We start from the raw sequence: 26368 nt of genomic DNA, 5'->3' as shown, positions 1-26368 counted from the left end.
CGAAGGGTGTTAGTTGCCGCGAGTAAAATCCACAGGGACGCAAGGTCCCTGAGGAATCCTTCTGAGACAATACAGCCCCCAACGCGTAGCTAGAAGCGTCCGCTTCTACCACGAACGGTCTGTCAACATCAGGATGGGTTAGTATGTTGTCCGATTGAAAACTAGACTTTAGTTGTAGAAACGCCTCGTGAGCTTCCCGCCCCCACACAAATGGCTGTTTCTTGCGCAGAAGCTGCGTCAAAGGTACCGTGAGCTTTGCAAAATTCGGAATAAACTCCCGGTAGTAATTAGCGAACCCCAAGAACCTTTGTACATCCTTCTTAGTCTTCAGCTCCTGCCATGAGTTGACGGCGTCAACCTTATGTGGGTCCATTTTAAGTTCCCTACCTGACACTACATGACCTAGGAACTCCACTTCAGGCACATGAAAGACGCACTTGGAAGCCTTGGCGAAAAGCCCATTAGCCCGCAGTCGGTGCAGAACCTGCTTGACATGTTGACGATGTTCTTTCTCGTCCTTAGAAAAAATCAAGATATCATCCAAATAAATCACTAAAAATTGGTCAATTAGGTCCCTGAACACATCGTTCATGAACCTCTGGAATACCGCAGGAGCATTACAAAGCCCAAAAGGCATGACTCGGAACTCGTGGCATCCGAAACACGTGTTAAATGCCGTCTTCCATTCATCCCCTTCCCGTATACGGATTAAGTTATAGGCCCCCCGCAGGTCAAGCTTGGTAAAGACCTTAGCCCCTTGCACCCTTGATAACAGTTCCGAGATTAAAGGCAGCGGGTACCTATCCCGAATGGTGTATTTGTTTAGGATCCGATAATCGCAGACCAACCTAAGTTCCCCAGTCTTTTTGGCTACAAAGAATACCGGTGCCGCAGTTGGAGAACTAGATGGGCGAATAAACCCCTTGGCTAAATTTTCATCTAGAAACTCCCGCAAAGCTTGCCTTTCCGGTACAGTCAAGGCATACAGCCTCCCTGCTGGCAGTTTCGCACCTTCTGCCAACTTGATGGCGCAATCATATGGCCTGTGCGGTGGTAATTTGTCCGCTTCTCTTTTACAAAATACATCAGAGAACTCCCCATACTCAGCAGGCACTCCCTCCATATCAGAATGAGTAACATTTAGAGTGCAACAATCCTGCCTCTTTAAGATCACTTTACGTGTTGCCCAATCTACATGTGGGTTTACTACAGCTAGCCAATCCATCCCCAGGATCACATCATATCTAGGCAAGCTCGTAATATCCCACACAAACGTTCCCGTTACTCCCTGCACCTCCCACGTTACTGCTGAGGTTTCATGGTTAACCACCCCAGTCTCCAGCAGTCTCCCATCTGCTCCTTCCACCCACACGTCGCATGCCTTGCGCACTCTAGGAATGCCATGCTTCTTAGCAAACTCAATATCTACATAGGAGACCGTAGCCCCTGAGTCCAGCAGTGCCAAAGTAGAAACAAGTTCCCTTCCCCCAACAGATAATGTAATGGGTACGAAAACATGCTTCCTCCCCTCAGTTGACTGCTTGAGGAGCCCTAGTGCGTTGGACTCACGTCGCACTAGGGCTGGCCTTTTCCCGAAAGCTGGGAAGGTTTCACATTACAATTTTTGGCAAAATGCCCAGCATTCCCACAGTACAAACACAAGCCCAGCTGCCTCCTACGGCTCTTTTCCTCTGTAGACAGCTTTTTAAAGACCCCAAGCTCCATGGGCTCTTCCCCCATCACCACAGGTGCCCTGGTTACATGCATGGGTGGCGCACACATTGCTTTTGAGTGTTTACGAGCCTCGAACCTTGCGTCTAAACGCAGCACCTTAGCTACTAAGGCGTCCCAGCTTTCAGCCGGCTCCAAGCGTGCTAATTCATCCTGGAGCATATCACTTAACCCGGCAGTAAATAAAAGCATGAATGCATTTTCCCCCCAATCCAGCTGGTGGCGATACAGGTTAAACTTATTTAAGTAATCCAAAACAGTCCCCTTTCCCTGTTTCAACCGATACAGAGCCCACCCAGCGTTCTCCGTGCGGAGAGGATCCCCAAAAGTATCAGTTAACAACTTTTTGAAATTATTCAAATTGTCCTTGACTGGGTCATTTCCCAAAATTAAATTAGTGGCCCATTGTCCTGCGGGACCGGTCAACAAACTCAAAATAAAGGCCACCTTGCTAGTGTCTGTAGGAAAAGCATGAGCACTGAGCTGAGAAAAATAAAGCTCCACTTGTGCCAAAAAGGTTGGCAACTTGCACCTGGTTCCGTCAAAGCGTTCAGGAGTCAAAACATGTCCTTTCACAGCCTGAGCTGTTTGGATAACGGTAAAAGCCGTTTGCAATTGGTCTACTTTGGCCCTTAACTCATCCATCGTCTTCCTGACGGGTTTATTGCTGCAATAAACTTTTTATGGGCGTTGGGCAATCTGTCAAGGACAGAACGCCACAAGATTCAAAGTAACAGAGTTTATTAGATTACAGAACTCAAAAATGCCCGTAAAACACAAGGGCCAGGCAGTTTTTGCCTTTAGGAGCAAAAAGGGGCAAAAGTAAATGTTCAAAAGATAAACCGGATTAAACCGGAGTTTAATCCGGGTAAAAACAAACTGCTTGCTTCAGCCTGGGTATAAACGAAACGAAAGCCAAGGAACAAAAGATACAAAGAATGCAACTAATTGGCAGCAGATTCCTCTCTGCTGCCAACACTGTGCTTAGAGTAACTTGCGTCGCTCCCCCACACACACAGCAGACAGGATCTCCAACACGAGTAAATCAGCCAAGGATTGTAGCAGTTGAGTAGACCAGTTCCGTTCCGTAGATCAAAGCCAGAAGCAGACGTTTGTAGTTTTTCCAAGTCCAAGAAGGGGGGAAGACAAGCCGTGGTCAGTTCAGTCCGAGTTCTCAAAGCAGGAGATGGCGTCCGTCAAGAAGACGACGGAAGGTCAAGCTAATAAGAGTAAGCACAGGTTTGCACAAACAAATGCCCACACAATCCCTCCCGCCGTCTGACCCTGGATTCCAATCAACTTACGTCACAGCACAGGAAAGCACACAAGTCTTCAGGGAAGCGTCCCACACACACACGGATCCCAAGCGTTTGCCCAGATTACCTTGCCCAACGCAATTTGCAATTGCTCTCAAGCCCCATTTTATGCCAGTTACAAATCTTCATCACTGTCAGCTGTCCTCCTTAACCCGGGCGTTTCCTCATCACTTTCCTCGTCAGAGCTGGAACACCTCTGACTACGCCCAACAGCATCTCCAGCTGTGGATCCCGTCCCATCCCTCCAGCTAAACCATGGGTCTAATCCTGAAGGTCCCCATTCATCTTCTGTCCCATCATGGCCAGTGGCACCCACTTCCTCCCTTACCCGAGTCCAATCCATCTCATCCTCCTCTGAGCTAACCAGCCCCTCCTCCATTCTCTCCGTAAACCCTTCGAAAGACTCCTCGTCAGATGGTGCTGCAAATATGTCTCGCAGTCTTTTTCTCTCTCGCTCCTCGAGAGTATCTGACTCTCGAGGAGTCTTACGCCCACGTCTGTCAGTAACAGAGCCATGAGGCTCAATCATAACATCTACACTAACCTTTTAAGTCAGTTTCAAACTGGCATTGAAGAAAGTGGCTTCACTGTGTAGATGATTACACAGGAAATCCTGGAACCAGTTTGAGGCCCAGTGATGATTACACAAACCACAGAGCAATGATGCGTATTAAGGACTTTCTTTCACAGTGTTTCTCAACTCAGTCCTCCATATACATCGTATTTCAAATATCAAATGCTCCAGTAGACTAACCAATGATGAAGAATTCTGAGATTGAAATCCAAAATGCTTTCAAGACCAAAGGTTGTGAATCACTGCAATAGAAATTTTGGGAGGGGTATGTGAGCTATAGCCAACAAAGTAAGTTTTCATCCTCTGGAAATGATACTATGCCAAACTGGAGCATTTCCAGAAAAGGGCAACCAAAATGGTAAAAAGTTGGGAAATCAAGGATTATGAGGAGCAGCTTAGGGAGCTGATGTTTAGCTTGAAGGAGAGGTGATTAAAAGGTGACATGACAGCCATGTTTAAATATTTGAAAATATGTCATATTGAGGATGGGGTAAGCTTGTGTTCTACTGCTCCAGAGATAAAAACATGGAGTAATGCATTCAATCTGGAGGAAAAGAAATTCCACTAAACATTAGGAGGATGCTTCCTGGTGGTAAGAGCTGTTCAGCAGTGAAATACGCTGCGCCAGAATACAGCAGTCTCTTTCTCTGGAGGTTTTTAAGTAGAAGCTTGATGGCCATCCTCTGGGGTGTTTTGATTAGGTATTATTGCATGGCAGAGGTTGGACTTGGTGGCCTTTTTGGTTTTCCTCAACTTTGATTCTAGAAATCTGTTTATCACTGCTGGGCAAACAGTCCCTGTGTTTCTTTTACACTGCCTTGGACTTGATTTGTGGCACATAATCCCAGTTAACATATTTGTTTCCCTGGGATCATGGAAGAGCCAGGCAAACTCCCAGCTAGGGGAACAGGCAAGTACGTGGCAAGAGCTGAATTAGGAACTTTGTTCTACAGCATTAAAAATCCCCCACCTAAACATTTCTTTTTTGAAAAATGAAAATGTTCAGTTGCAAATGCTCCCAAACCACTACAAATGTTTGTTCTGTCCTTGGTCCCCAGTGCCTCCCAAATCACGAAAAAAGCAGCCATCTTACATCCTTAGAGGTTGTAAGATTTGTTGGAAACTAGGCAAATGGGGTTTATATATCTGTGGAATGTCTAGGGTGGGAGAAAGAACTCTTTGTCTGTTTGAGGCAAGTGTGAATGTTGCAATTGATCACCTTGATTAGCATAGAATAGCCTTGCAGCTTCAAAGCTTGGCTGCTTCCTACCTGGGCAAATACTTTGTTGGGAGGTTGGCCATGATGGTTTCTTGTCTGGAATTGCCCTGTTTTGAGTGTGGTTCTTTATTCATTGTCCTGATTTTGGAGTTTTTTTAAATACTGGAAGCTAGATTTTGTTCATTTTCATTGTTTCCTCCTTTCTGTTGAAATTGTTCGTATGTTTGTGGATTTCAGTGGCTTCCCTGTGTAGTCTGTCATGGTGGTTGTTAGAGTGGTCCAGTATTTCTGTGTTCTCAAAGAATATGCTTTGTCCAGAATGAAACAAGAATTATAAAGCCATACAACAAGAGCCTACCCATCACTTAGTTTACATTCCACCTTTCTTCCAAGATGGCAGCTTACGAAAAGGAAAAAATATAACAATACTATATTGTATATACATATAATATTGATAATAATACTGTAATACAATATAATACTACTAATAATAATACCATATAATAATATAACAATTATATATTATATGGAGCCCCAGTGCCGCAGGGGTTAAACCGCTGAGCTGTGGAACTTATTGTCCGAAAGGTCAGTAGTTCAAATCCAGGGAGTGAGGTGAGCTCCTGCTATTAGCCCCAGCTTCTGCCAACCTAGCAGCTTGAAAACATGCATATGTAAGTAGATTAATTGGTGGGAAGGTAATGGTGCTCCATACAGTCATGCTGGTCACATGACCATGGAGGAGTCTACGGACAATGCCGTTGGCTTAGAAATGGAGATGAGCACCAACCCCCAGAGTCGGACATGACTAGACTTAATGTCAGGGGAAAACCTTTACCTATATTATATATTACGTGTAATATTACTAATAATATTGCAGTATAGTGGTATATTACAATATAGTAATATATGATACTAATATTGTGCTATCCTAATAATATAATATATTGTATGTACATATAATTTCTAAGCCACTCTGAGTCCCCTTTGGGGTGAGAAGGGCGGGATATAAATGTCATAATAATAATAATAATGCGTTGGATAATCCAGAACATTGGATAAGCGAGTGTTGGATAAGTGAGACTCTACTGTAGTTCAATATGCAGTAATGCTATGTAGTAATTACTGTATTTACGCATTTAGCACCAAAATATCACGATGTATTGAAAACATTTACAAAAATGCATTGGATAATCCAAACGTTGGATAAGTGAGACTCTACTATATAATTAAAGACATGCAAAATTACGATTGAAATGAAAAAAAAACTCTATTAAATAACAGAAAAATCCAAACCAATTAAAATCGCACTTTTAAATAGAACACAGCACCATAAAAGTCTTGGTGGTTTTGTTTCTGATTAAAAGGAAAGGAAAAGCCGTAGGTCGGACCTACAATACCATCTAATGAAATTTGAAGCCACATTATATGATTAGCATAGATTCATATAATGCATTGAACTGCATTATATGGCTCTGCACCAGACATGGGCCAACTTGGGCCCTCCAGGTGTTTTGGACTTCAACTCCCACAATTCCTAACAGCCGGTAGGAATTGTGGGAGTTGAAGTCCAAAACACCTGGAGGGCCCAAGTTGGCCCATGCTTATTCTACAGTGACCCCATGCCTTTCCCACCTCTTCTTGTCATCAAGCGAAAGATACACAAACTAATGTCTTCAGCCTCTAAGCAGCAGTACAGTGGAGGCGTTGCCACTTCCGGGCGCAGAGTACTGACGTCACGGGCCATGGCCGCCTCCATTCGCTCCCATGTGGCTGCCATTCCCGGAAGCGCCGCCGCCGTGTCTGGACGAGCTGAAGATCCCAGGTTGGTACCGAAAGGGCCGGTTCTGTAATTGGGATTTTCAGTGAAGCAGGGAGTTGAAAGTGGCTGTGCGGAAATACTGTGAAGGAAAGCGAGGCGAACGGGAATCAGTAAAAGGCTCTTTCGCCTTGCCTGTTTATGGAGGCTTACTCCTTTTTCATCCGGTCATTTGGAAGGCTCTGTTACTCTTAAGCATTTTTAAAGCACAGCTGCCCCGCTTTCTTAGTTTTCAGCCCCGGCAATTAAAGTGGTATCAATCTGCATTAATTTTACGGTGTAGATACACCCTGAGAAATAGTGAGGAGATCAAAGACACCAAGATTTCATCTACACCAGGCATGGGCCAACTTGGGCCCTCCAGGTGTTTTGGACTTCAACTCCCACAATTCCTACCGGCTGTTAGGAATTGTGGGAGTTGAAGTCGAAAACACCTGAAGGGCTAAGGTTTGCCCATACCTGGTATAGATGCACCTCTTAGTGAACTTTGTCTCTAAACTGGGATTATTTTGTTGTTGTCTATACTCAAAAGCCATTTCTCCATTATAGCTACCCCATTGAAGTGTTTTCTTAGCAACAAGTGATTTGCTCATGCCTTTTTCTGAGGCTGGGAGAGTGTGAATTGCTGAAGGTAACCCAGTGAATTTCCATGGCTGGGAAAGGATTTGAATCCTGGTTTCCTGCTCAATCCAGCACCTGGAAGCAAAGCCAGACCAAAGTTAATAAAATTTCTATGGAAATAATACTTAGAGTGTGCTGTGCATCTCCTGATTGTTGGATTTATGTTCACTGGAACACAGTATATTATAGCAGTTCCTGAATGCTTGAAACTGCACCCAGTATTGTAATGTATCCCTGATTTCTCTAAGCCAGTGGTTCCTAAACATTTTTGTTCATGGAACTCTTCGGAAGACATTTATTATTTGCGGAACCCTAACTTTGTCCCTGATTTGTTTCATCAAAACATATTCTGGATCATTTTTCAAATACATCTCCCAATTTCCAAAATAATAATAATAAGAAGAAGAAGAAGACCACGACCTGGCTATGGCTCACGAATGGGACCCTGAAGAAGGAGACAGAAGGCCTGATCCTTGCAGCCCCGGAGCAAGCCATCAGAACAAATACAATTAAGGCCAAGATCGAAAAATCAGCTGATGACCCAAAATGCAGACTCTGCAAGGAAACCGATGAAACCATTGATCATCTCCTCAGCTGCTGTAAGAAAATCGCACAGACATACTACAAACAGAGGCACAACTATGTGGCCCAAATGATTCATTGGAATTTATGCCTCAAGTACCACCTCCCTGCAGTAAAGAACTGGTGGGATCACAAATCTGCAAACGTATTGGAAAATGAGCACGCAAAGATACTGTGAGACTTCCGAATCCAGACTGACAAAGTTCTGGAACACAACACACCAGACATCACAGTTGTGGAAAAGAAAAAGGTTTGGATCATTGATGTTGCCATCCCAGGTGACAGTCGCATTGACGAAAAACAACAGGAAAAACTCAGCCGCTATCAGGACCTCAAGATTGAACTTCAAAGACTCTGGCAGAAACCAGTGCACGTGGTCCCGGTGGTGATGGGCACACTGGGTGCCGTGCCAAAAGATCTCAGCCGGCATTTGGAAACAACAGACATTGACAAAATTACGATCTGCCAATTGCAAAAGGCCACCCTACTGGGATCTGCGCGCATCATCCAAAAATACATCACACAGTCCTAGACACTTGGGAAGTGTTCGACTTGTGATTTTGTGATACGAAATTCAGCATATCTATCTTGTTTGTTATGTCATACAATAAAATAATAATAATAATATCTAGCTTTTGAGTAATTTTTACTCTTGATATTTTATGAATAATATCCCAATACCCCCAAATGTCTTTCATCTCCTAAAAGAAAGAAAAAAATTCAAAAAAGAAATGTGGAATGAGCTGCTTATGAATCACTTGTGTTCAGATGGCAAATAAAATGCTGAAATGTTTAGCTAGTAGCTACATACTTAATAGTAGTAGTTGTAGGGGGGGAAATCTATATTACAGAGAATGTAAATCTAACAGTTGGTCTTTTGTGGTTTTGTTTTAAAATTTGTCTCAAATGTGATTTTTAAGATTATTCATTATTATTCTGGAGCCTAGGGTTGCTCTAAGTTCCTGTAAGCGTTCTTTCACTCTGCATGATTATATGGTTCCACTTTTATTGCTATGAGTGTAATCCTGGGATCTGCAATTCATTAAAGCACCAGAACAAGTGCCTTACTGACCACCCTTCCCTAAACTACAGACATCATGATTCCATAGATGCAGCTATGGCATGTTCGGTGGAATCACAGCACTTAATTCTGTGTTCTTTAAGAGCCCTAAAATTGCAGTTTCTTATTGTGGTTGGCATTCTGCACAAATATTGCAAGAGTGTCACTGTATATATGTAGACATAAATGTGTAAGCTTTCATCATGGTGTTATTTCTTAGCCAAAGCAAAAGCAAATACAGTTTTTACCCTATTCCTACAATAGATCCCAAACAGGGGTGAGAATAATAATAATAATAATAATAATAATAATAATAATAATAATAATAATAATAATAGATTATTTTAATTGCCCGCCTTTCCTGATTGCTCAAGGCAGGGTACAGCAGTGTCAAAAACATATGAATATAAAATACATACAATAAATTACATAGATAAAAATACAAAAATATAAAACACTTGCACCAAACACAGATACAGAATTGACATATAGTAGCAATAGAGTGTAAATCAAAACTCATGTTGAAAGTTAAATGGGTAGGCCTGCCATAATAGATTGGTCTTCAGTTGCATTTTAAATTCTGAGGAATTTAAAAGGAATCATTTGATAGCCCAGATGATATTTGACTGCAGCTTCCAGCACTACTCATGAATTGTTATTATTGCTAGGCCGCCCCGAGTCCCCGTTGGGGAGATGGTGGCGGGGTATAAATAAAGTTTTATTATTATTATTATTATTATTATTATTATTGTCAGTATCATTCCAACAACATTTGGGGAGTCATGTTAATTCCTGCCCTGATGTGAGTGGAGTGTCAGACTGAGTACCTCAACATGATAGAATTAAGGGAGTTTGGCACCACTTTAATTGCCATCTCAATGCTATGGAATAGTGGAAGTTGTAGGGTTTTTTTTATTTTTGTAAGATATTTTAAGATTTTTTTTGTTTCAAATTCAAGAATAAATGCTGAAAAATATTTATTTCTTCATTTTAACATTTGTTCAGTGTGTTTCACTTTCAAGTTCAGAAATTGCAAGGTGGCAGCTGTCAGTTATAACATAAGTTGCAATTGCTTGCTGTCTGGAAGGGTGTTTTTTTTTGGTTTTTTTTAATACAGTTAATACCAAATTTGGGAGGATTGCTGTTCAGAACAAAGTATGTAGAACCAAATGTTCCAAAGCAGGAAGAGAAAACAAGAGCATGAAGGGCATATTGAGGCATGTTGCGGTAGGAGTTGCTCAGCTGAGTGTTATTTTTTTTCACTTTCTGCCCTCATGAGAAATTTCTCAATAAAGTCCAATAGTTTATACTGGAGGATTGTCACAGGAAGAATGTCTCTTATCAATCTAGTAATCACATCTGTCTTCAGTGCATTTCTTTGGAAGATTCCCACTTTCCTTTATATAAATTTTCTGGCCCATAAAATTATATATTGTACTTCTTCTTCACTTATGCCAACTTCCATTGGTCAAATTTAGTATTAAAAGGTAACAAATGTGTGGTAGGACAATCGAGCAACATCTTGGAGATTGACAGATCTATTTTAGCATATGATTGTGCTTTTCCTGAATGGGAGGGAGTTGGACTAAATGGCCCTTGTGGTCTCTTCCAACTTTATGATTCAATGTTGAGCAGCATTTTGTACACTAACAGAACCCGTAATCTTTCTCAGCCACCTAGCTTCAGGTAAGCACACTCAAACTCCAAAACTGGGATGGGGTGGAATTTGAATAGATTTCTGCAGACCCAGACAGGTCTCTTGTGATACATGCTAGATTGGCCTTTTTTCTCTGCAATCAAGTTCTGAATGGAAGCTTTTTTTCCCATTGACCAACCTGGCAATGGCTACCCATGGGTTGTATTAACAAGACCATTAAGGTTGCTTTTTAGGAAAGAGCTACGATAGTTACAGTGGTACAGAGCAATATGATTCTGCAGTTCATATGCACATTTAGAGCAGTGTTTCCCAACCTTTGGGTCTCCAGGTGTTTTGGACTTCAGCTCCCACAATTCCTAACAGCTGGTAGGATGGCTGGGATTTCTGGGAGTTGAAGTCCAAAACACCTGGAGACTCAAAGATTGGGAACCACTGCTTTAGAGGGAAGAAGAAACTGGAGTACTGAATTGACAGAAAATAGAGTGCACAAACTTAGAACTACAGAGATGATGACTTGCATATGGTTCTGAAGTTAGATCTGTTACTGCTTTCTTCTCAGATTTGTATGTGGCATAGCATTATTTGCAGTAATTTTCTTCATTTTTCTTCAAAGATCAGCCATGAAGCTCCAACGAAGAAACAAGTTTAAGAGGCCATCTAAATTTAAGCAAAAAGGCATCAAAGTTACAGGGAAATGGAAAGCTGTTGAGATTGACCCAAATCTCTTTGCAGACGAGCAGCTTGGAGGCTTAGTATGTTTTGAGGAGCTCACCAATTATAAATTGGTGTCTTCTTCAAAAGTGGGAGAAGAAACAAGCAAGAAGAGGAAACTAAAAAGTGGGTGTGAAGAAGAGATAGAGTCAGAGGAAGGCCCCAGCACCATTCCTCAAAAGAAAAGGAAGAAGAAGAAAAGTGAGGAGAGTGAAGCAAAGAACCAAGGTGAAGTAGAAGAGGAGAACATCATAATAGATGAGGAAGCCATGAGTAAAGAGACCCTTGCTGTCTGTGAGAGTGGGGCAACAGATGCTACAAGCTTAGAAAAGAAACGAGTGAAGAAAAAGAAAAAAAGAAACCAGAAGAAAAAAGCAGAACTTTCCCAAGATACCATTGAACCAGTTCAATCTTCTAAAAAGGCTAAAAACTGGACCAATGTCTTATCTGCATCTTCAGATCAGAAAGCGAATATTTCTGCATGGAAAGGTCTCTTTGTTCCTAAACCTGTTCTTCAAGCATTGAGTGAATTGGGTTTCAGTGCTCCCACTCCTATACAGGCTCTGGCGCTACCTTCTGCAATTCGAGATAGCATGGATGTCCTTGGTGCTGCAGAAACAGGTATGTTTACATCCCACATCTGTGTCTGATATATGTCAGCTTTCTTTTTCTTTTTTTAAAAAATATTTCCTTCTTTTATTCATTTGACTGCTCAGCAGTGGGATAGGGTCATTAAAACTCAAGAGATCATATTTGACAAATGAGTGCTGTGACCATTTAGGCTGACAAGCCTATGCAGCGAAGGAAGAAAAGCCTTGCTTTGTTCACAGGTTCTAGAGCAGCCAGTTCAGTATGGGTATCCAGACAAAGTTGCCCAATGCCTCTCCCAGATGCCTCTCTTTCTCATACTTTAGAACCGCCTGCATCACTTCTCCTATGCCAGGCATCCTCAAACTCTGGCCCTCCAGCTGTTGGGCCTCCTACTCCCAGAATTCCTGACCATTGGACAAGTTGGCTAGGGCTTCTGGAAGTTGGAGGCCAAAACAGCTAGAAGGCCAGAGTTTGAGGGTGCCTGTCCTACACTATAGTCCCTTTCCTCCACCACCATGTTATTTTATATTTGTAGGGTTCATCCACAAATATATGACCCCCATATCTTTGGAACCAATATACGGGGTTTGAATTATCAATTTATTCATTTAGGCCTGCTAGACCAAGGCTTCCTAAACTTTTCTACTTATGACCCTAGAAATCTTTGTTACCCCAGGTATAAAAATCAAACATTTACTAATAACAAATCAGTCTTTTCAAGACTTGCTAAACAAGCTGATTTTATTGTTTATAGAATACAGCGGAAGCATCTTCTGCAGAGTCCATTGTAAGCACTGCAAAACAGATTTGTGTAAAAGTCTAAAACAGCCACTAGGTGATTTTTTTTTCTGACCCCAGCATTGAGCTGAGTGAACCCCATTTGATGTCAGGACCCATGGTTTAAGAAGCAGTGTGCTAGACAAGCTACACCATCTTCTCTGTACCTCTGTCATTTATCCCATTGAAAATTGTAGGGTTTGCTGTTCTCCGTAGTTTAATATATCCTTTCAGAGTTTGAGAATGTATCCCCCATGGTTATGGGAGTCATACTGTATGCCTGAAACATGTGGAATCATAAACTTTGTTTCTCTTTTTATTAAAAGAAAAAGTATGTTGAACATATTTGGACATTGGCATACCTTTTGTTGTACTTTGTTTCTACTATTCATCCTCCCAGCCCCTCCCTTGCCCCTTGCTAACTGTCGTTCATTGAGATGTGTGAATTGAGTAAATTATAGCTACTTCAAACTAGATTTTGCCTCCAAGTCAGAATATTCAACCACAGTTAGCACTGGGTTTTTAATTTGGAGATAGCAACCAGCCATGGTTTGTCAAACTATGCTTGTTTTGTTCAATTGCAACAATCACATTGATCAAGGAGACAACAAGGGGAGTAGAAGGAGTAGAGAGACAGAGGAAAACTATGAGGGAAAAGGATACTGGAGCTTTCCTATAACTGTTAAGGCTCTCCTCTCCTTCCCTCAGTTTCCTTTCCCAACACCATGTCTCCTTTACCTTTGGTTGTGTATTTGCTTTTAGGAAGTGGAAAGACGCTTGCTTTTGCCATCCCAATGATCCATTCTATTCTCCAGTGGTACAAATCAAGAGGATTGCCAAAGGGAAGCAAGATCCAGCTTGAAGATGGAGGAGATAGCGAAGAGGAGTTGTCAAAGGAAGAAGCTAGCGAGGACATTGGAGGCCTGAGCTCTGCTGAAGCTAATTGTGCTGCAATCAGCAGTGTTGAATCTTTGGTTACACTCTGTGAGAAGGCATCAGAGGATGGAGACCATCCAAAACATGATACTGTTGGAGAGAGAAGCAATCCCCTTTTGGGGTTGGTCTTGACTCCTACAAGAGAACTGGCTGTTCAAGTAAAGCATCATATAGATGCAGTGACCAGATACACAGGTGAGTCTGTTTTTGCATTGCTTTGTTGCTGCTGGTCAGTCGTTTAGTCGTCTCTGACTCTTCGTGACCTCATGGACCAGTCCACGCCAGAGCTCCCTGTCGGCCGTCACCTTCCCAGTTCCTTCAAGGTCAACCCAGTCACTTCAAGGATACCGTCCATCCATCTTGCCCTTGGTCGGCCTCTTCCTTTTTCCTTCCATTTCCCCCAGCATCATTATCTTCTCCAAGCTTTCCTGCCTTCTCATTATGTGGCCAGAATACTTCAGCTTTGCCTCTAATATCCTTCCCTCCAGTGAGCAGCCGGGTATTATTTCCTGGAGGATGGACTGGTTGGATCTTCTTGTGGTCCAAGGCACTCTCAGAATTTTCCTCCAGCACCAGAGTTCAAAAGCGTCTATCTTCCTTCGCTCAGCCTTCCTTATGGTCCAGCTCTCGCATCCATAGGTTACTATGGAGAATACCATTGCTTTGACTATGCGGACCTTTGTTGCCATGTGATGTCTCTGCTCTTCACTATTTTGTCAAGGTTGGCCATTGCTCTACTCCCAAGAAGTAAATGTCTTCAGATTTCCTGCCTGCAGTCTGCATCTGCAGTGATCTTTGCGACTAGAAATATAAAGTCTGTCACTGCCTCCACGTTTTCTCCTTCTATTTGCTTTGTACTTCCTTGTATGTGGGGCAGATTCCCATTTCTTATCTTGCTGCTATTTCCTTATAGGAATAGGGAACATGTTGTGCAGAGAAAATTCCCTGCCATTTTCTTTTCCTTAAAAAAAGTACCAAATGTACTTTTCTGAGAGCAGATTCAACTTCCTGAGAGAAACTGCAACATTCTTTTTTATTTTTTAAAAAACAACACTTTTCTAGCCCTCAGTGCTATGAACATTTTCCTCAATTCTTTCCTAATACTTCTTCCATTGGGGAGGTGAATTGTGCTTCTCCAGATGTTGTTGGAGCTCAGTCCTAGCCAACATAGCCACAGAAGGGCTATAGGACTCAGAGACCTCAAATTACCCATCCTAATGTGATGGGACACTTCATATTTTATAATGGCGGTACATCTCACTATGAGACTCTGCCTTGGTGACTTAGGAAGAAAGCTGTTTGTTTTAGAAAACATTTTTTCACACAAAACTATGCAAATAATATTTTCTGTACAGAAAATTCTGTAGAAAAAAATCCCATGTAGATTTTTGTACTGATCTACAGTTTCGAAATACAAAAAAAAAAATCACTTTTACCTGGAATTCTATTCATAAAGATTTTCCAGCACTCAAGAAACCTATATTTTCATCATTTTTTGAATATTTTCAAATATTCCTTCATTCTGTGTCTTCTGGTTACAAAGCATGCACGGTAGCATTAAACTGCAGTTACTAAAGAAATAGATAGGAGTGAAGTGATATGTGAATGCATAGCTGCCTTTACTGGCTGCCAATATTGAATTCATTTAGTTAGTTGCATTTACCATATCACACATTTCTTTCAGTGAGTACAGAGCTGCATACTTGACTCTCCTCTTCTCCACATTATCTATACAGCACCCATGTGAGGTTGGTTTACTTGAAAAAGAGTAACCGATCCAATGTAACTCAGTGAATTTCTTGGGTCAGTGTGGATTTGAATCTCCCATGTCTAATGCTCTGACCGCTATATCCCATTACCTCTGTATTTCTCATAAAAGTTGTGACATTGCAATTTATCTGTTTTTATCCCATAAATATTGGGATGTGAAGTTACTAAAACATTGGCTGCTGATGTTAATGACTTGTCCATCTCCTATTCCAGGTATCAAAACAGCCAATCTTGTTGGAGGAATGGCTCCTCAGAAACAACAGAGAATCTTGAAAAGGAAACCAGAAATTGTAATTGCGACTCCAGGGCGCCTATGGGAGCTGATTCAGGAGAAACAGCCACATCTCTCAAGCCTAAAGCAGCTCAGGTTTTTGAAATTGTTGTCTTTATTTAAATTCCAGAAAAAATAGTTGAAGAACCCAGTGGTAAAATTCAAGGGCTGAATCCTTGCCAGTGAAAACAAATAATTTTTCCCAATTTCTGTGCTGTGGGGAAAACAAATATTTTTGTGCAGTTCACATCTTGGGTGTAAATAGATGCCAGGATACCTTTGTAGAGTCTACTTTTTTGGACATCTTCTAAAAGAGGCAGGAGCCCCCTTCCAATTCTATGATTCTTTGATTCTGAGTTGCATCACGTTGAATGAGTACTTTATTTTATATAGTAGTGTATAGAAATTTTAGTTAAAAAATCAAACCAAACAACTTTGACCTATTTATTAATACTGTACCTTAACCCTTGTCAGAAAAAAGAAACCACCCCTTCTTTTAGATGAGTGATGAAAGGTGAGAGCTTGGTCCGTATCCAGAAAACCTTTAAAAACGACCAGTCCTTTGTACTACCATTTCGAGTCTTGTTTAAGACAGGAAAGCAAGATATAAATAAATATGATGGTGGTGATCATGATCACACTCTTTTTACCATGCTGCTGCTTGTGGCCTTTTTGAATTCCTAGGCAGGAAAATGGTGGCAGCAGACTGTGCAGAATGGCCCTCCATGAGTCATATCAAAATCCATAATTTTGGCCTTGAAACCGGCTCTCGACTTGTACATGAGATTGAATTATACATTAACATGTTTATACAATATGTTCAATTACAAAGTTTTTAATAATGACATGGATGCTGTCATGCTATGTTACAGATTCTGTATTCTGTACACAAAAAAAGCCCTACAGGCCTGTAGTTGGCTGTCACCTTTGTTGTGTACCATAGCTGGAAAAGCCTCTCTGAAACATTGCAGAATTTCCACATATCTTGAATAAAACACTCTCAAGTTGTCTGTTGTGTGCATCTGACAGGTGCCTGGTGATCGATGAAGCTGACCGGATGGTGGAGAAGGGGCATTTCTTAGAACTCTCTCAGCTGCTAGAAATGTTGAACAGCTCTCAGTATAACCCAAAGCGCCAGACCTTTGTCTTCTCTGCCACTTTGACTTTGATCCATCAAGCCCCTGCTCGTGTTTTTCAGAAGAAAAATGCTATCAGAATAGACAAAAAGACCAAGTTGGAATTGCTAATGCAAAAAGTGGGGATGAAGAGCAAGCCAAAAGTGATAGACTTGACAAGGAAAGAGGCCACAGTAGAGACCCTGACGGAGACCAGAATCCACTGTGACACAGAAGAGAAAGACTATTTCCTCTATTATTTCCTGCTTCAGTACCCTGGCAGAACCATGGTTTTTGCCAACAGTATAGATTGTATCAAACGTCTCACTGCTCTTCTAACCATACTGGACTGCAACCCTCTGCCTCTTCATGCAAACATGCACCAGAAACAAAGGTTAAAAAGCCTCGAGAGGTTCGCTGAACGCAACAGGTCAGTTGGTTTAATTTAAATATATGTGTTTCTTTGGTTTATACAATTGCATGCATATTTATTAAGTTCCGGAAGGGAAAGTTGTGACCACAAAAAACAGAATAAAACCATAGCCAAATTGACAAGAAGGCAAAGAAAATTTCTCATAGACTTGAAAAGGCAAAGGGACATGTAAAAACGAAAAGAAAAAAAAAAAACAGAAGAGAAGAAACCAATTGAGATTATGTAGACAGAAAGTTTCTTAATCTGAGTGCCACAGTAAGGAAGGCCCTTTCTCACATCTCAAAGATACATAATTGGAGTGGAGGTGGAACACAGAAAAAGGCTTCTGATTTTGTGCCTGGAGGCCAAGCAGTTGTAGTCATGGGGTCCATTCTTTAAAGCCCATACCATTCTTCTTCCATACCAGTATGGATCTGATTGGTCTTGGAATTATTCTCAGAAATGAGCTTGAAGCCAATGCAGATTGGCAAGATCTATGTGTAACAGAAAACATCGTATGTTCATGGTTTACAGCTACTTATCCTGCAGAACCTACTGAAGGAAAATGTGAGGGCTAGGAGGATTGTACCTCAGACCCCTTTTTGAGTGGTCTGCCATGGTACCCTTTAGCCGCTCACAACCTTTTCTGTAGATATCTTAGACACATTTGGATGCAGAGCTATTCAAATATTCAGTGCAATGCAGTGCATATTTCTTCATTAGATATAAACTCCTCTAGCTACCAAAAATAAGAAAGTGAACAATAATGAGCGAAGTGCAAAATATATAATTAAAACACAAAAGAATTGAAAGCATCAAAACACACACATACAAAACTCCAACCTCTGATGAAGTAAGCACACAGACTGAGAGAATGAAGTCAGTAGCATAAGCTTGTATAGACTTAAACCTAATTCCTGAGGAACCCCTTGTGGCACAGTGGTTTAAACCCTTGTGCCGGGAGGACTGCTGACCGAAAGGTCTACATTCAAATCAACTCCAGCTTCCCATGCGGGGATGTGAGAAGCCTCCCACAGGATGGTAAAACATCTGGGTGTCCCCTGGACAACGTGCTTGGAGACAGCCAATTCTCTCACACCAGAAGCGACTTGCAGATTCTCAAGTCGCTCCTGACACAGAAAAAAACACAACCTAATTCCTGAGATGCATCGGAGAAAGAAAACGTCATCCACAAAAGCTTTATATTTCCAGCTTCATTCACTTAATTAGTCTCAGGTGCTCTAAGATCCCACTGTACACTGATATTCCAGATTAACATAACTATGTTTTTGAATCTTCTGGCTGAAACCATCTTTAGTACACAAATCAGTTTAATAAGATGTCATTGCATGCTAGTAGAAGTTAAGGATTTCTAAGATTTACTTACAGTTATACCTTACCATAGAATCATAGAATAGTAGAGTTGGAAGAGACCACATGGGCCATCTAGTCCAACCCCCTGCTAAGAAGCAGGAAATCGCATTCAAAGCACCCCCGACAGATGGCCATCCAGCCTCTGCTTAAAAGCCTCCAAGGAAGGAGCCTCCACCACGGCCCCGGGGAGAGAGTTCCACTGTCGAACAGCTCTCACAGTGAGGAAGTTCTTCCTGATGTTCAGGTGGAATCTCCTTTCCTGTAGTTTGAAGCCATTGTTCCGTGTCCTAGTCTGCAGGGCAGCAGAAAACAAGCTTGCTCCCTCTTCCCTATGACTTCCCTTCACATATTTGTACATGGCTATCATGTCTCCTCTCAGCCTTCTCTTCTGCAGGCTAAACATGCCCAGCTCTTTAAGCCGCTCCTCATAGGGCTTGTTCTCCAGACCCTTAATCATTTTAGTCGCCCTCCTCTGGACGCTTTCCAGCTTGTCAACATCTCCCTTCAACTGTGGTGCCCAAAATTGGACACAGTATTCCAGGTGTGGTCTGACCAAGGCAGAATAGAGGGGGAGCATAACTTCCCTGGATCTAGACGCTATTCCCCTATTGATGCAGGCCAGAATCCCATTGGCTTTTTTAGCAGCCACATCACATTGTTGGCTCATGTTTAACTTGTTGTCCACAAGGACTCCAAGGTCTTTTTCGCACACACTGCTGTCAAGCCAGGCGTCCCCCATTCTGTATCTTTGATTTCCATTTTTTCTGCCGAAGTGAAGTATCTTGCATTTGTCCCTGTTGAACTTCATTTTGTTAGTTTCGGCCCATCTCTCTAGTCTGTCAAGATCGTTTTGAATTCTGCTCCTGTCTTCTGGAGTGTTAGCTATCCCTCCCAGTTTTGTGTCGTCTGCAAACTTGATGATCGTGCCTTCTAACCCTTCGTCTAAGTCGTTAATAAAGATGTTGAACAGAACCGGGCCCAGGACGGAGCCCTGCGGCACTCCACTTGTCACTTCTTTCCATGATGAAGACGACGCATTGGTGAGCACCCTTTGGGTTCGTTCGCTTAGCCAATTACAGATCCACCTAACCGTAGTTTTGTCTAGCCCACATTTTACTAGTTTGTTTGCCAGAAGGTCGTGGGGGACTTTGTCGAAGGCCTTACTGAAATCCAGGTACGCTACATCCACGGCATTCCCTGTATCGACCCAACTCGTAACTCTATCGAAAAAAGAGATCAGATTAGTCTGGCATGACTTGTTTTTGGTAAATCCGTGTTGACTATTAGCAATGACCGCATTTGTTTCTAAGTGTTCGCAGACCACTTCCTTAATGATCTTTTCCAGAATTTTGCCTGGTATTGATGTGAGGCTGACCGGACGGTAATTGTTTGGGTCGTTCTTTTTTCCCTTCTTGAAGATAGGGACCACATTCGCCCTCCTCCAATCTGCTGGGACTTCTCCCGTTCTCCAAGAACTCTCGAAGATAATTGCCAGTGGTTCTGAAATAACTTCCGCTAGTTCCTTCAGTACTCTTGGGTGTAGCTGATCTGGCCCTGGGGACTTGAATTCGTTTAGAGAGGCCAAGTGTTCCTGGACAACTTGTTTCCCTATTTGGGGTTGGATTTCCCCCAATCCTTCGTCCATTCCGTGTTGCTGAGGTTGAAGATGGCTTTCTTTTTGTGAGAAGACCGAGGCAAAGAAGGCATTAAGTAGTTCTGCCTTTTCCCTGTCCCCTGTCGCCATCACCCCATCTTCTCCTTGCAATGGCCCTATCGCCTCCTTTTTCTTCCTTTTTCTACCAACGTAAGCAAAAAAGCCTTTTTTGTTGTTTTTTATGTCCCTGGCAAGCTTGAGCTCATTTTGCGCTTTAGCCTTGCGAACCTTTTCCCTACCATGTTCAGTAGGGCTTAACCTTTGAAGGTGTACTGAGCATTCACCTCTAATGATGATTTGTCTGAATTTCATAGGAATAGATTTCTCTGACAGCCCTAAAATAAATGTTAAAATACTAGTCTCCTTCTATTTTCTTTCACCCCACATTCTGTATTACACATAAATGTAGTGATGGAATCAAAATGCTGTGTCTCTGGAGGCTGAATTCTATTTATAATACCAGGGTCTGTAATTGTGTAGTGTTTTCGTAAAGTACGGTCTTGTAAATAGTTTCCATGGTTTCCTTAAGAGCCCTGCTTCCATTTCTCACGTCTACACATAATGAAGCCGTTTGTAGCCTATCTGGCAATTTCGCAGGCATGTTTGTCTTAGTCATTTGCCTTGTAGGCATATATCCTTGAGAAATTAGTAATGCACATCTGGCTTGCATGGTCAACACAGAATATAACAAGGATTTGAAGCGGTCATGCTCTGCCATATTTACAGTCCATGCTGGTCTGGAGTAGAATTTCATATTTTGAACTTAACATTTGAATATGTTCCTTCTTTTCCTTTTTAACATATTTTTTGTTGCTGTTGCTGTGTCCTTTCAAGTTATTTGCGACTTATGGCGACCTTAATATGAACCTATCATGGAATTTTCTTGACAAGGTTTTTTCAGAGAGGGTTTGCCATTGCCTTCCTCTGAGGCCAAGGGGGTCTGGCTTGTCTGATGTTACCCACTGGGTTTCCAAGCAGGGATTATTTGATTGCAGGCCAGCACCCAAACCACTATACCTTACTGGTTCTCTGTGAGTATTATAGCATTAATGAAATGCACCAAAGCCCACATTGTGGCAATAATTTTCAGATCAACCGAAAGGCATAACATTGGAGGCTACCCTTTTGACCCATTACTTTCTCTCCTTGGAATGGCTGCTCTCTAGAAGAAACAGAAGAATTTACACTTTTCCTCAATTAAAAGGCTCAATTTTGGAGGACCTAATTTTTGTTGTGTGCTTCAAGTCATTTCTAACTTATAGTGATCCTAAGGCAAACCTAGCACAGTATTTTTAGGGCACCATTTCTTCAGAAAAGGTTTGTCTTTGGGAATTGGGAGTGTGAGAATTGTCCAAGATCACCCATTGGGTTTCCATGGCTAGGCGTGGGCCCGAACCCTGGTCTCCAGAATCATAGACCAGTGCTGAAACCATCACATTATGATGGCTCTTGCTTTGTCAAAAATAATTAACTTAATTTGAACTAAATAACAAATCAACAGCCGTTTCCTATGTAGAATAAGAGATGTTTGGAAGTGACTCCAACTACCAGTAAAATTATAAAATGTTTGAAGGATTATTGTTTACAGCTTTGGTGGATTTGGCATCCCAGTCTTGACATTTTATTCAGGTCTTTTCCTTTCGGTTGAAAAAAGTCCTGGGAGTATGAATGAAAATACTGAATATTTAACATCTTTATTCATACTTCAGCTGTATATGCCTGTCCAAGTACAGATATCTAGTGGGGAAATATGGAGTGTGCAATATGTGTAAAAACATTTGGGAAGTCCTTTGCTGTAGCACCTTGGTTGTGGAATGCCCTCCCCTTGGATTCCTCATCTTCATTGGTCATAGTAATTTTATTTCAACCCCAAGTTAAAATTTGGCTCATCACACTAGCCAGTGACCATTGTTGCACACTTGACCTTGGTCCATTTTGTTTTTGTTCAATGGTTTTAGGGTACAATTGTATCAGAATTAGAATTATAGTGTGTTATAGCGAATTGAGTGGTCAATGGTTTTAGGGTACAGTTGTATTAGAATTAAAATTAGAATTACAGTGTGTTAAAGTTATTGAGTGTTCAACTAAATCCTTAATAGACTAAGATTGAAATCCCCACTAAGCCATGGAAATCCACTGGGTGGCTTTGGACAAATCACATTCTCTCATCCTCAGAGGAAAACAACTATGAATTTCATTTGAATATATTCCATTTTTGCACATACAACATTTAGTTTTCAGATGTTGTTTGGAAAAAAAAGTCCTATATCTCAGTTACAACTTGAAATACATTGATGGGTTTAGAGGCATAGTAGGAAAGTGTCATATGTGGTTTCTACCCCCATTGTGTTGCTCTTCCGCCGGTTTTTGTCTTCACTAAGCTTGTGAGATATTCATGAATCTTATTTTATATCATCCTGGTCACGTGAGAATATCAGATTTAGTGTTAATGCATTTCTTTGTTGTATAAACAACTGTTATCGCCCTTTCTGTCACTGTAGTGCAACCCTCCTGACAACAGATGTTGCAGCTCGTGGTCTGGATATTCCCCATGTGCAGCATGTCATCCACTACCAGGTACTCAGAGAAAATATGCTTCCATTTCTTATTTGTTAAGATTACACCATACATGAATGGTTGCAAAAAAGGGTGGATTTTATGTTGAAGTGTGGCTTGTCCCTGGGAAAAGGAAAGTGAGACATGTCCAGGTGACAACTAAATCAGAAAAATTGCATTTGGTTTATCATAGAATCCTAAAACTGTAAGAGACTGCAAGGGCCATCCAGTCCAACCCCCTGCCATGCAGGAACACACAATCAAAACACTCCTAGCAGATGGCCATTCAGTCTCTATTTTTAAAAACCCAGAGAAGTAGACCCCACCACGCTCCGAGGCAGCATATTCCTCTGTTGAACAGCTCTTACCTTCAGGAAGTTCTTCCAAATGTTCAAGTACATTCTAGTAACTTGAATCTATTGCTCCCTGTCCTCATTTCTGGAGCAGCAGAACACAGGCTTGCTCCAACTTCAAATATTTAAACATAGCTATCCTGCCATCTCCTAACTTTTACTTCTCCATGCTGAACACATCCAACTCTCTAGGCCACTCCTCTTAAAGCATAATTTTCAGACCTACAGTTTCCAGACTCCCCAGAGAAAATGGCCACTACCACCATAAAACATGAATCTGTAGGAGTGAGAGTTATATGAAGCCAGGTAATGGATTGTCCAGTGGCTTTCCTACACAGCTCGATTGGGGATATGCAGACACATCCTGAAACAAAATTTGTGCTGTTCACTTCTTCCCTGCATCCATAGTGGATTTCACTGTTCAGTTCAGATCCTTGCTTTCAGAAGAACGTTTGTGTTTGTAAGAATTGCATAGAATTGATACAGATATGAAAAGCAGTATTTCCCACAGGAACAGAGGCATCCAAGTGCTCTTCACTTTTATGAGTAAATGTGAATTGTGACACTAAAGCAATGTAGTGAAAACTATGAAACTACTTGTCACAGTGTGGTGACATCCTTTTTTTTCTTCTCTACACACTGCATACCGATGACTATGGATTTGTTTCAGGTTCCTCGTACTTCTGAGCTGTACGTGCACAGAAGTGGCCGGACTGCCCGAGCTGCTAATGAGGGGCTGAGCTTGTTGCTGATTGGTCCAAGTGACATGATGAATTTTAAAAGAATTTATAAGACCTTAGAGAAGAGTGAAGAGCTTCCTTTTTTCCCAGTTGAAACAAAATGTATGACTGCTATCAAGGTAAAATATATCTTTTGGTTTTGTGTATGTTTTAATGTCAAACACTTTATTGTCACGACTTCTTCAGCATGTTTGATATTTCATTTGGGAACTTGGTCATAGAACGTGTGCATGAGTTGTAGCAAAAGTTTAGATCGCAGTAGCTGTTCCTAAAATATGTAGTTATTTTTTTCTCTCTGACTCTTTCAGCCTATTCTAGAATGCATTTCTGCATCTTATGTTTTGAGTATCCTTATTCTGCCTTTTATGACATATTTTTAAAAACAAGTCAGTAATCATTTTGTTTTGTTGCAGGAGCGGGTAAACCTAGCAAGACAGATTGAGAAAGTGGAGTATTTTAACAGCCGAGCAAAACAGCACAACTCTTGGCTCCAACAAGCTGCAGAAGCACTTGAACGTGATCTGGATGATGACGAGCTAATAGGCAAGTAGGCATTTATATTTGAACATTAAGAAGAGGAATAATTCAGAGGTCAAATCTGACTGAAAAGTGCAGCAACTTAGGTTCTGCCATGGTTCTTGCCATGGTCTGAAATATTTTCATCTTGAGCAAAAAAAAAAAGTCTAGATGTGCTTGTTTGGGTTTGTGTGCATTGAGGAATGGATTACAACTTATTTTTAGCATTCAGTATAAACTTGTTTCGATGTAGTTCCTCATCCCTGTCTCTTTAGACTTTAAGAATTGAGGGTTTTTGCCACTTATCAGTTGATCTGGTATCTGTCTGGAGTTTTGTTATTACACTCCCGCCATCAGGGTGTCCCATTGATGATGGTGTTTAGAACCAGTCAGACAAAATTAACACCAGTATTCCACTGAAGCATTCTTAAAAGTATTGTAATCTCAAGATATTTACATGAAATTATGAACAAACATTTTGGTAATCCTTGAGGTCATTCATTATGTTTTCCTAGATATACAAACAAAAACATCCTTCACAGGGGAAAATACAAAAATTTTAATGTCTGAATGCTGAACTTTCATTTTATTTCATTGCATTGTATGAAGGGTATTATACATTCATTATATTGCATCATATGACAATTAAGATGGCACACTCTCCTATGGACTGAGCCTGTCTTCATCTCTAACATCATTTTCAGTAGTCAGTAGAGGAACATTACCCTCTTAAACAGTTTAGCCATATATCCCTTTTAGTATACGTTTTCATCTGTTGAAGATCCATACATCTCTAAGGAGTCTGTGAACACAGCCATCCAAAGACTAACCTCCTTGAGCACTGTTAAATCTTAACAGTGGCCATAATAGCCATAAGTATCTTAATGGGCATCCATTACACTCATAATGGGAATATATATTTTAGTATAGCCCAATTGGTTCTTACTACTACTGTACTGTCTTTCAGAATGTCCGGGCAGTTTACACACATCCTACTACATCTGGCATTTTGTATTGTATCTTTGTAAGTCACTGATCTGTTCCTGAGCCTCAAAGTGGGCAGCCAAATAAACCTGGTCTGTAATGCAGTAATGCTTTCAGTTAGTTCCAATCCTAAAGTTTAGTGGCAAGATTTATTCCAAAGGGTTTTGCCATTGCCTTCCTCTTAAGCTGAGAATGTGTGACTTAGCAAGGTTATCTGGTGTATTTGTTATGCACAGTGTTTGTTGATTAAAGGCAGTTGTGCTTACCTTGCAAACATCATATTTAATAACCAAAAATAGTCCTTTTAGTTTTCTTTATTAATATAAAAATATGGATATTATGCAGTTTTCATATTTTATTTTATTTTGCATTCAGCTGTGATATTCTCTGCCATTTGTCTTTGTGTGCTAACAGGGGGTAAACCCAGTGAGCAAGAGGAGAGTGAGAAGCAGAAAATGCTCAAGGGAATGAAGAAACACCTGAAGCACTTGCTCTCTCAGCCAGTATTTAAGAGCCTCATGAAGACCAAATACCCAACGCAGTCTGGAAAGCTACTCCTTTCTGAGGCAATGGGGGAGCTTTCCCAGACCGCTTTGGGCACTGTGTCAAGGATGCAAGCCAAGAAGAAGAAGAAGAAACAACAACAACAACAAAATGTAGCCAAGTGAAATCACTAACTGCAATTGAAAGATTGTAAGAGAAGTATCTTTTATCCCCATCCAGCCATTACAGGCTTGGGCCAGCACACCCCATTCTGGACCAATGACAGCTATATATACAGAATGCATTTAAGACTCTTCGTTTTGGAGAGTATGTTAGAGAAAACACTTGTTTGTAGTCCTTTAATTTTATGCCAGCATTTGAGGGTTATATTTTACCTTCAGTTCAGAAGGTTATAGGAGTAATAGGTCTCTTCATTTTGTGTCAAAAGAGAAAGTTGAATTCCACAAGAAAAATAAATACAAAGATTTACTCTAAGAATGTATATTTTCCAATTTTAACAGGAAATCTTTATTAAAATCTTAAAATATT

At 41.2% G+C, this 26368-nt stretch overlaps 1 protein-coding gene and 1 long non-coding RNA gene across 3 annotated transcripts in view; one reads left to right on the top strand and one right to left on the bottom strand.

Moving 5' to 3' along the window:
• LOC134295552 (uncharacterized) overlaps positions 1-6611 on the bottom strand; it is a 12646-nt gene extending 6035 nt beyond the window's left edge. Inside the window, exon 1 of the long non-coding RNA XR_010002177.1 lies at positions 6473-6611. This is a non-coding gene — a long non-coding RNA (uncharacterized LOC134295552). The remainder of the gene's footprint in view (positions 1-6472) is intronic.
• ddx24 (DEAD-box helicase 24) lies at positions 6453-26368 on the top strand. Of its 2 annotated transcripts, none has more exons than XM_003214398.4 (9): positions 6453-6662; positions 11190-11908; positions 13418-13786; positions 15575-15728; positions 16662-17177; positions 22689-22764; positions 23767-23955; positions 24250-24379; positions 25751-26368. In XM_003214398.4, exons 1-9 carry the CDS (start codon positions 6460-6462, stop codon positions 26002-26004), a joined length of 2610 nt encoding a protein of 869 aa, XP_003214446.4. In that variant the 5' UTR covers positions 6453-6459; the 3' UTR covers positions 26005-26368. The 2 variants fall into 2 exon arrangements, with proteins under 2 accessions (XP_003214446.4, XP_062824496.1); XM_062968426.1 differs by lacking the exon at positions 6453-6662 and adding an exon at positions 10037-10146.

The sequence above is a fragment of the Anolis carolinensis genome, chromosome 1 (assembly GCF_035594765.1).
Source record: "Anolis carolinensis isolate JA03-04 chromosome 1, rAnoCar3.1.pri, whole genome shotgun sequence".
Classification (NCBI taxonomy): Eukaryota; Metazoa; Chordata; class Lepidosauria; order Squamata; family Dactyloidae; genus Anolis; species Anolis carolinensis.
Note: the sequence above shows the minus strand (reverse complement) of the source record. Positions and strands in the feature narration are given on the sequence as shown.